Raw genomic sequence first — 10,462 nt, forward strand, 5'->3', positions numbered from 1 at the left:
GGTGTGTAAACGGGTGTTTTCCAAGAAGTAATAGTATTAACACCACACAGACAAACCAGCAAAAAAACAGCAATAATCTTAAAATTCTTTATTCATAAACTTGATGCAAGTTTACAAATTACTGTACATGGTCAAAATTTCTTCAAATGGGAAATGAAAAACAAAAGAAAACCAAAGCGAGTCAACAGAGCCAGACTCGATCGCTTGTTTGATCCAGAAAACGAACTGACAATTGAGATAAATGAATCTTTTCAACACACAGTCCAGTTAGAGAAGCGTGCAAGTCCAATCACCACAGCATGACTGTCAAAATTAATCCTCTCTGCATTTCTCCTGTGACCAGTTTTGGCATTTTCGGAGACATTCTCTGGGATGGTTGAAGAGAGATGGATAGATTTTGTTGTTAAAACTCCAAAACATTTATGATAGAACTTTTCTTTCGTCACCACACAGACCGGCCAGAGGTGAGGACACTTCTAAGGATACTTAATAACCCCTCCCCCCCGGAAAGATCTTAGAAATGTAACAGGAAGCGGATCAGGGTACTGAGAAACATTGTCCTGAACTGAAAATACTCGCCTCACCTTTCCATTAAACCACCTCTGCAGGCAGATTGCTGCCAGTCGTGCAAACGCCTTAATCCGGAAAATTTCGAAGACCACAAACTACAACTGGGAGTACGAAAGCAAAGATTACAATGGATGCTAAGGAGGTCATCATGCTACTGAAATCCCAGACTATTTGTGTAACTGTCTCCAACTTGCACTGTTTGAATTACAAAAACATGCTGCCTCTGTTGTAAAGCTCGTTTCACTTTCCGTTTCTGACATCAGCTCAGTGGGCGAGTAGGCCAAACATCAGCGGATGTAGAGCACTAATTCATCCCAGAAAGTCACCAATAACAGGAACATGTATCAGCCCCGCCCCGAAAAATTCTTTGTTACCTGAGTTGCCATTTAGACAGCTTTGCAACGTTGACAAATATGCTGCAAAAGAGCCATCGGATTGATAGATACAGTGCGTGTCCTGTGGTACGGGGGGGACAGCAGTATATTGCATTTTTAAGGATAAAATGTAAAGTTTCATACAGGTACTGAGTTTTAGGCTTTCATCACACTACGAATGATCCCCTCTCTAATAGTAACATCAAAACACATCTGTGGTACGGAGTCCTACAGATGATGGACATTCAGCTGCAGAGACAGCAGGGATAAACTCCGCTGCAAAAGAAAGCAACTGTTTTACATGGGATGGGGCTATAATCAATCTACAAAGTGTGGCTATTAAATAATGAGACTGAAACTGTATTTTAGTTTCCCGAAATCCCTCAACACATGAGCATTGCAAATGGAGTCTGGAAGCTGTGCTGAAGGGTCAAAAAGAGGCAGCTGAAGGTCATCCTCCATCAGCACAACTGCTAGCACACAGCTCACTTCTCCCCATATTAGTTCCGATTCTTAAACTCTCCGGGTAAGGGCTCAGCTAACAATTTCAGCCGTGCCAGATCGACAAAGCGCCATACATCCTTTCTGTCCACCCTAAACGATATGTCACTCCTTCAGATTTCCTCACTGTTTGCAACAGAAATCTAAAGCTACTTTTTTTTTGACCAACTTCAGAGATTAAGATTTCTGGTCAAAATGCCCAAAACGGAAGAAAGACGTGTGCAAAGCAACACCGAACCTGCTCCGCGTGGACGGAGCATCAGCGGAGCGGTTTTCTTTAAACCGCTGTACCTGAACACCTCCCACCTCATAGTACCATGTGGTTTATCTGAGAGAATAAAAAAAAAAAAAAACATCTGAGACACTGGAAGAACGACCAGAACGCAGTCGGGTGCGGCTGCACAAAGGGAAGGAAACTGAAAGTCTAATTCAGTCTAATTTAATAGCCACACTTCACGACGTGAGGAAGATGACACAACTGCTATAGAAATGGGCAGAAGAATGATGAAAGATCCAACATCTGTGCGACCCCTCTTTATTCGACTGCAGTCGAATCTTTTTACACACAACAGCGGCTGAGATGAGGCTCCTGTACAACATGCTGTTGACTTTGCACACAAAGGGCTGCACTGTCAGCATCATCCTCAACTGCCTTAATCAACAGAAAGACCAATAGCACGTGCGGGGGCCGTTAAAAGAAAATCAGGCAAAAAGAGCCTTTCAGCTTCAACACTAGGCCTGTTAGAACTGCCAAAATTTCACCACAACACTCGTCTTCTGATAAAAACTCCATCTTCCCAAGATATACACGATGCAGGGATGCATCTTATTCATCAATGCTCGTCTTGTTGATCAGGCATCTTCCTTCGACAACACCGCAGCAATTTGAAACTGCGTGACCAGATGTCGTCTTCTTCTTTTTTTTTTTTTTTTATTTCTTTTTTTTTTTAAATACACTTAAAAGTGAGCTAATGATACCGAGTAGTAGATAATCTCAATTTCAAGATAAGATTCGAACATAAGACATCGGCTCCTTTAATGTCTCGGATGCTCAAATAACAAAAACAATTGCCGAATAATATATCTAAAACAATATTTGCATTTATGTACCTGTTCATTTTCAAAAGAAAAACAAAGAAGCAAAAAAAAAAAAAAAAAAAATCACAGTCAATTAAAAAACAGGTGCAATGAGGTGCCATTTCAAGAGCTTCGGTATCAATCTTCCTTTAAAATTCCCCATTCAAAGAGGGCTAACTGACTGGGGGGCCCACTTTGTCAAAGCAGCTAAAGAAAAAAAAGCATTTCCCCGCATTTAAAAGGGAGAAAAGTCTCTTTTTTTTCCCCTCCTCTTTCTTCTTTTTCCAAAAGACAAATGAGCATATCTAGAAAACAGGACGAGTGACATCCTCACGCCCCCCCCCCCTCCTCACTGAGGGGAGAAGTGAGACCGGAGTAGAGTCTTTCCTGGGGCAGAGCGAAAGAATAATTGTCAAAATAGCCAACGAGATGGTTTCTGTGAGAAAGATGATAATATTCCCAGTAAGTCAGAGAGGGAAAATATTCCGAAGAAAAACAAGATGACCCAAAGACACGTTCCTAGTGCATAGTGGCGGCAGCTCATTATCCGTCCTCTTTAGGTGGTGTGTACCAGCCTGGAAGAAAAGAAGAAGAAACTCCTTTCCTTATGCATGCAACTGGGACAATTCACTAAGAACCAGTGACTCTTAAGACCGTAACGTACCGTTCTTTTCATGAATCTGCACCAGGGATTTGTACGACTGTTGTGCTCTTGCAAGATTGTACTGATTCTAAAAGAAAAACACATGCTGTTGATTAACGTACATGTGTCGCTCCGTACCGGCCGGATAATGCTCCGTTTGGTAAGTGGAACTACAAGGAGAGCTTCATATATTTTAACTGTATAAATCCCTGATATTGAGCGTAGTTAATATAATCATCAGTGTTAAAATTACCTTATTGGCTCCGAACTGCACTCTGGCTTTGCCTTTCACCAGAGTTGCATTTATCTGCATAATGACAGATTCTATGGAATAGGCACTGCTCCAGCCCTGTAAACACACACAAACAAATCAATCCAGTTTCTCATTCGTTGGAGATCTAAAAAAATTAAAAAGATCTGTGAAACTTCTCCACATACCTGTTTTGTGAGAAGTTCCATGCACAAGGCTCCTCCTCCTAGAACATAACTAAAAACAAAACAAAAACGGGATTAAAATCGACTTTAAATATCAGGCGTTAGCCACCGTCATCAACCAAGAGTTCCCCCGTTTGCTAATTTGCTTCAAACGTCACTTCTGTATTTGCCTAGTAGGAAAGGAAAGCTTCAACGGCATCATTAGTTGAACAGTTGTGGATGCAAATGATGTCCCACTAAGATCAAGCAGTTAGCTTCTCGTCTTTTCATAATCTGAAGCCTTTTGGTTCATTTATACGATTTGGAATGTTTGAAGAAGCTATCACAGTATCATCAACTCTTCACGGGGCTCGGTCTATATATCCGATCTGTACTTAAGACGAGAGAAAATCGCTTCGAATCCATCATAATGCGCAGTTACGACAGAACACAGTGAAGTTTGTTCTGCGCCTGGAAGACGTACGACAGTTCACTTAGAGATCTGCCCGGTTTGCCGTGTGTCCTGCTGTGTGAGCGAGGCAGCGAGGCGCCACAACACACTTACCCTCCGGAGAGCACAGGCGACACAACCCGCACAAAAGGTGGGTCGAAAGGAAAATTATCCTGCAGGAGGAAACAAAGGAAACCTTGAGAAAAAAGTCCACCTCACACCCCTTCCAGATAAACACACAACAGGAATGTTTCCACAGAACTCACTTTATATGAGAAATTGAGCAGAATGTAGTCCACTCCTTCCTTTTCTTTTAAAACCTGCAGGTCACTGTGTAATGGACTATCTGGGTCTACCCTGAAATGAAAAAAAAACAAAACATAAAAAACAAAACCGTCACATCCTTCGTACACCTTGATGTTGACAAAGCGACTTCACTGTTTAAATCACCGGAAACGAGAACTTACGTCCTTAATTTGACGTGCCATTCATAAAGGCTGTCACCGACTAGTTCGACTGAATAAATACCTGAAAAACAAGTAGGAACAATATAGCTGCAATTCAATCTGCTCAGAAAACAAACAAACAAAAAAAAAAAAAACCCTACGACTGCACAGAAATGGCCCCTGTGGTTACCTGTCTTGTAACTCTGTGACCTGTAGATCTCCCTGAGTTCCTTCATTAGGCGATCTGAGGCTTGCACTGAGCCAGAGACTGCACCCTGCAACACAAACAGCGACGACGCGTCACACAAATGCCAAAAGGAAGATAAGGCTACACATGCCATTTTCTATCTGGAAATCTATGCAGGTTTCAAACAACAGTAATACTGCGGCGGCTGCCACTGTCTCCGAATGGTGGAAGCAACCTCGTAACTTCTCCGCTCCGTTACAGACACTAAGGTTGATAAAAGGCACTTACATTACATTTACTTACATTCAAGTGATCTTGTCTCTGGTTTTTTCGTATTTTCTCCAAGATGGCCAGATTTTCTTTCTCTATTCCATCATCCTCTGACTTTTTACCCTCTGCTGGCTCCTCTTCTTTCATGTCGTAATGGTCCAGGTCTTGGTCCAGGTCTATGTCCTGCTGCCACAGTATACGATTATGTGTAAAAAAAAAAAGAAAAAAGAAAAACAAGGAATGTAAAATAGATTGGACAAATAGACCTTTCATAATATGAATTAACTGAACCATCAGCATCATATATAGGCACCTCTCCCATGTCTTCCTCCTCTTCCTCTTCAGATGTCACCTCGTCTGTTGGACCGTGCTGTCGTGGGGTTAAAAATGGCAAGCTGACAAATGAGGAGCTTCTGAAAGCAACAAATAAACAACGAGCTCTCGTTTCTTGCGCATACCTTACGCTCTTGGGTAATTGGTCCAGCAGGTAGCGGCTGGTCCAGCATCTCCACATCTGGATGTTGTGGCAGGTTGTAAAGTCGACAGAGATCACAAATGAGGCGCTTCAGCTGCTGAAGAAGCTGGAGGCGTCATAAAAGGGAAGAAAATATCAGTAAATGGGAAATAAAGACCAAACTACTCTGCAAACTTTGCATTGTTGTAGCAATAAAGACAACCAAGCGTCCACTTTATTAGCTGAGCAGGTACAGTCTCTTTAAGTCCGATGTAAATGCTTCACGGTTTACATTTAACTTTCCAGTTCTTACTGACACTTTCACAGAATTGTTGATTAAGTCCTTTGTTTTAGTTGGGCTACTGTTTTTTTTCGGGTGGTTCAACAGAACTAAATGCAGTGTGATGCAGGTTAATGCATGGAATTAAAGCCATTGATGTCTATGATGGCCCTTGATGTTATGACTCCCCCCTCACCGTTTTAATCAAATTGTTTTTATGACTATAAATGGAGCGCAGAGGGCCACCCACTCTGATCCACTGTGCTTCAACTGGAGGAGGAAGGAGAACGGAGAGGAGGCGGGTATTTGAAGGCATGGGACAGACGACCAGGGTGACATGTTCAGAGACTGAGGGTTGTACTGGGACTGAGTACCCAGCATCCGTCCATTACGTCCACAAACTGGAATGTGGTCGTGGATAGTGAGGCCTGGGAGCTGGTTTACCTGCGGAATGACTAAAGTCCTCTGTGGCGTACATAGAGATCCTTAAAGTGTGATAAATCAAGGGTCCAGCAAGCAGGATTTGCCACTAGATGTCAGATGTCAAAGCTAAATAAGCCGAAAATGTTTTTTTCTCTCGAGCATTTGGTTAACATTGATGCACACTGAATCGTGATAAAAAATAAATAAAAACTTGTTTTCTCCGAGGAGGGATCTACTCACCAACGTGCTGCCTTTTCTCACATCCTCCAAGCGCTCCAGCACCTCAGCCAAACTCGGATCATCAGAGTCAACAAACCATATCGGTGGTGTTGAAGGGTAGGATTCCTACAACAGACACAGTCATTTAGCTGCTTCGCTGTTAAAGCCTTTATTGTTTACAGATGGCTCTCTACTGTGACTTAAAAGTGCTGAAAGTTGATTTCAGTGCTACAAATTATTCAGAACCCAAAGGCTCGGCCCACACAGCCGCCCACTGAAGTAGCACCTCGAGCACCAATGACAGGTGGCTCTGTGCTGCTCTAAACTCCAGTTAGGCCGCAATGATTGATCGTTGAAGCTTTTAATGTCAGAAACTAGTAATTATGGTGGACTCAGTCATCATCTCTTCGTGGTGTGAGCCACGAGGACCTTTTCTATTTATTTCGGACTGTTGTTCGGACAAAACAGGAGATCTATAGACATCTCTTTGAACTCTGAGAAGCTGTGATGGATTCAAAAAGTTCAATCCACCCCCCCAAACGAACCAAATGATTACTTGCGGCTGTCGTCGCCTTCTGTTTGAGGTGGAGCACCGAGAGACGAATTGAAAACTACCAAAGCTCGAAGGTGAAGCCATTGCGGAAATAAAATACAACGCCATCATGGTTGCTAGGCGCCGTCTACACAAACAAACCAGCGAGAAATCATTTTCCTGTGGCTTCATCAAGGCTCAAACTCCTGCTAGATACCAAGTCTGTTATATTCTACAAGTTATTACTGTACAAATCGATAAATTGTGGGTTTGAATAAGTGCACGTGCATTTAATTTGAAAATATTTACTCTCTTAATCAGATTTGAAGCCTCATTAAATGCTGTAATGGCTGTTCAAAGGCTGAATTTTGACGCCTCTTGGACTTTTGCAGGTAGAATTTGAAGAATAAAGTTTTCACCTAAGTTCCACCTATGGAAAAAAAAGAGTTCTGATGTTGTGCAGGGTTGCTCATCAACGTGCAGAGCCTTTGGCTTGGACTTCCTCCACAGCTGCTGGTTGTTCTCTGTAGGGCATTTCACAGCAGGCGGTGCATTGTCATAAGTGGAAAAACCACAGAGGGGTGCATGGGTAGAGTGCAGAGGATGCACAACATGATGCAAAAAGCATGCTTTGAGAGAGGTCTGTTGTGCTAAAAGAAGATGACGCTCCCAGAAGCCTTTTTTTTCCTTTAATGCACACATCAAAAGCACATACTGTATATTTACTTACATCCCAAATATTGTTGCATGACTGTACAGCAACGTACAGGTCAGCAGAGATTAGACCGAAGCAGTAAACGCGAGCAGCACACCCACTCGCTCGCCGTGAACGTTCCAGAGGACTGCCTACACTTTTCTAACTAAGCGGCTGGTCAGACACCTGCAAGAAAGCCAGAGCCAATGTTGCTGAGATTTGCGTGAGAGAATTTGCCTTTGTGCTGCCGACGAAAAGAAAAGACGGGAGCTGGCTGGGAGGCGAAACCTGAGGGCCTCAAACTGTGGGTGCAACTGTGTCTTAGCAAGAATCTGCTTTATTAGACCCTGGAGTCTGCAGGATAGTGTTCCCCGTCAGGTGCACTGAGAGCACGTGCATCCGAGCCTCCTGCCAGACAAACTAACCAACTTCCTATTGGCCCCACATAAACTGGATGACTAATTTTACAATTCTTGCATTTTGCGGCAGTGTGTTACAACAATGCAGTTTGCCCATTCGACCAAAAGCCGCCGTATAGCCCCGCCACTGCTTCAAGCCAGGTGAAAAGCTGACCACCCCTCCACCTTTTACTCCCTCGCCTGCCATCCCATCAGGCAGATTGTGATGTAGAGGCTGAATGTGATCTCATACGGGCCTGGTTGTGCCCCCAAAAGAGAGCAAAAGTGGAACTGTGTGCGTGTCTCTGCAGAGAGAGATGAGGATGTGGTCAGGATGCAAGAAGGTTCTTCATCCGTGCCACCTGAACCGTAAAAACGAGTAATGTGACGACAGGGACAGTTCTCACGTCTTTCATCTATGCTGTGATGATTTGGCTGTGCTAAGCGTAAGTTTGAGGTGGACTCAAATCCTCGCTGACGTATGATTCATTAACGAGTTATTCAAACTGATAGCGGTGAAGTGCAAGGCCCATCTTTTGTGTTAACAAATAATTAAATAAAACGCGCAAAACAAATCAAGTACAGGGGAGAGTGCGCATGCAGGTCTTCTCGATTTTGTGGGTTTTGTTATCGGGTTGATGAGCCACTGACCTCACCGCTGTAATAAGTGAGCCAAGGGGGATCAGTCTATTTACTGAACAGGCACAAAAACAGTGATCAACATTCCATCAAATCGCCCGTATCTGACGTTACAGACGCGAATACGACTTCAGCCCTTCGTCGGGCTTGGTAAACGCATTACTTGAAATGTTGTTGGGGGAAAAAAAAAATGCGATCAGTTAAAAGTGTCCCGAAGCTTAAACGAAATCACGTGGCGACTAAATCAAATACATTTTAATCATTACAAAGTTGATAGTTCCAGCACCGGGAGAGGTAACGCAGTTATTTTTGGCTAACAGATCAAGCTAGCGTTACTTTCAGTTAACAGGCTAGCAAAAGCTACCGCAGCGTCGTTACCAACCGAGGTCTTATTGTACACTTTTTAAAGTTAATTTAACACTGGCTGTGCCGTGGCTCGTTTGAACAACCCTATTTCTTAATTCTTAGCCGCCAACTACTGAAGGAAAACAAGTCCACACTTTATTCGCAGTTCCATGAGTAAACACGGTGGACTGCTTTGGTTTCAGTGGGTAGTCGGCGGCTGCGTTAGCTTGTGCGCAGAGCTGAGCTGGCCTGGACTCACCGTGATGTTGCAGTGAATGATCAGCAGCTTCTCGCCTGTTACGTTGAATTGGCAACTGAGTTCGTCGGGTTTCCAGTCTATTATTCTGAATCGTTCGTGGTTTGGGTCAAAAATTGACTCCAAAAACTTAAGTTCGGCCTTCAGCCCCGAAACCGACATCTTCTGTTCATCTCAAACCACCAGGCCGCTGGCAGAGGGGAAGTCAGGGCGGAATGCGACCGCGCAGTGGAGTCGGGTCCTCGGATCTCGCATGTTAGCGTGAGAACAACAACAAAGGGCTGGAGCTCAGCTTTATCATAAACCTACAGTATGGTGCACACTTGTCGTGAGCATATTGACAGAAATGACACAATATAACTTCTATTAGTTTGATCTTCATTTAGTTTATTCCCTGGCATCAACGCTGGTGGAGTCACTACAAATGAGTTGATATATATTTATATACAATATATTTATATATATATATATATTGCAAAATTGATTAATTATAAATGGTTCCATCACAATAGGCCACACCTGGGTCCAGTGCTGTGATGTACAGCTCACAGTGTTAAAATGACAACAAAACTAATTGACATGTAAGCGTGATAAGAAACAGGGACACTCAGGAGATGATTTAAAAAAAAAAAAAAAAAAAAGATTGTATGTAAGATTATAGGAAACCGACAACCTAAAGCTTTCAACTGCTTGAAATCTAAAATACAGAAAAATTAGAATGTGCTCTTTAATTATGAAAAACATGTGTAGAGTTTAGGAAAGCCCACTGGTTTTCTCACCATGTATGTGATTTATGCTTCACTGTGGCACAGCCCTGCCCTTGAATTGCACTGGATGTTTGTAGACTGAAAGCACTTGCATTCAAATCGCACGCACACAATGGGACTGCATAAAGATGTTAAATGCATGTCTTAGAAGAGGTTAGTTTTTCTTCTCCATCTTGCTTGTGAATGAGAATCCGGGTATAGTGAAAATACAACGGACTGCATTTTGGACTACCTGAATGTAACACAGGAATGCCCCATGGCTTCTTTTTTTTGTGGTACAACAACATAGATGACTGGACATTGCTGGAAATATCGTACACAGGCATCACTCCAATAAGACTATGTTGAATTAAACTGATCGAGGACCATTTATGATGGGAATGTAAAACAAGGGGAGAGCTTTCCTGCGCTGTATCTTGGAATATATACTCGTCAAACAACTGTGTGTTAAAGTCGTGGAGGTCCTGAGTCACCAGTATGGCTCTGTGATGTCCTTGACATTTGTTCTTTATCTGTTTGGGT

At 43.0% G+C, this 10,462-nt stretch overlaps 1 protein-coding gene across 2 annotated transcripts; it reads right to left on the reverse strand.

Annotated features, from left to right (window-relative positions):
* Nucleotides 1-73: 73 nt before the first annotated feature.
* Nucleotides 74-9,432, reverse strand: LOC140307265 (ubiquitin-conjugating enzyme E2 Q2-like). 2 transcript variants are annotated; one of them, XM_072386066.1, is made up of 13 exons: nucleotides 9,177-9,432; nucleotides 6,331-6,435; nucleotides 5,392-5,514; nucleotides 5,247-5,303; nucleotides 4,967-5,116; nucleotides 4,667-4,751; nucleotides 4,498-4,558; nucleotides 4,297-4,387; nucleotides 4,145-4,203; nucleotides 3,604-3,652; nucleotides 3,419-3,514; nucleotides 3,187-3,253; nucleotides 74-3,097 (listed from the first exon to the last, which is right to left on the reverse strand). In XM_072386066.1, exons 1-13 carry the CDS (start codon nucleotides 9,333-9,335, stop codon nucleotides 3,066-3,068), a joined length of 1,134 nt encoding a protein of 377 aa, XP_072242167.1. In that variant the 5' UTR covers nucleotides 9,336-9,432; the 3' UTR covers nucleotides 74-3,065. The 2 variants fall into 2 exon arrangements, with proteins under 2 accessions (XP_072242167.1, XP_072242166.1); XM_072386065.1 differs by having other exon boundaries at nucleotides 4,967-5,119.
* Between the last annotated feature and the right edge of the window lie 1,030 nt (nucleotides 9,433-10,462).

The sequence above is a fragment of the Leuresthes tenuis genome, unplaced genomic scaffold (assembly GCF_036924035.1).
Source record: "Leuresthes tenuis unplaced genomic scaffold, fLeuTen1.0.hap1 SCAF_5, whole genome shotgun sequence".
Lineage (NCBI taxonomy): Eukaryota > Metazoa > Chordata > Actinopteri > Atheriniformes > Atherinopsidae > Leuresthes > Leuresthes tenuis.

Excerpts from the sequence above, each read along its gene's own strand:
- LOC140307265 (XM_072386065.1), bottom strand. The coding sequence starts at position 9,335 with ATGTCGGTTTCGGGGCTGAAGGCCGAACTTAAGTTTTTGGAGTCAATT. Across the intron at positions 4,752-4,966 it reads AGAGACAAGATCACTTGAAT|GGTGCAGTCTCTGGCTCAGT; the intron begins GTAAGTAAATGT and ends TTTGTGTTGCAG. Across the intron at positions 4,204-4,296 it reads TGCTCAATTTCTCATATAAA|GATAATTTTCCTTTCGACCC; the intron begins GTGAGTTCTGTG and ends TTCCTCCTGCAG.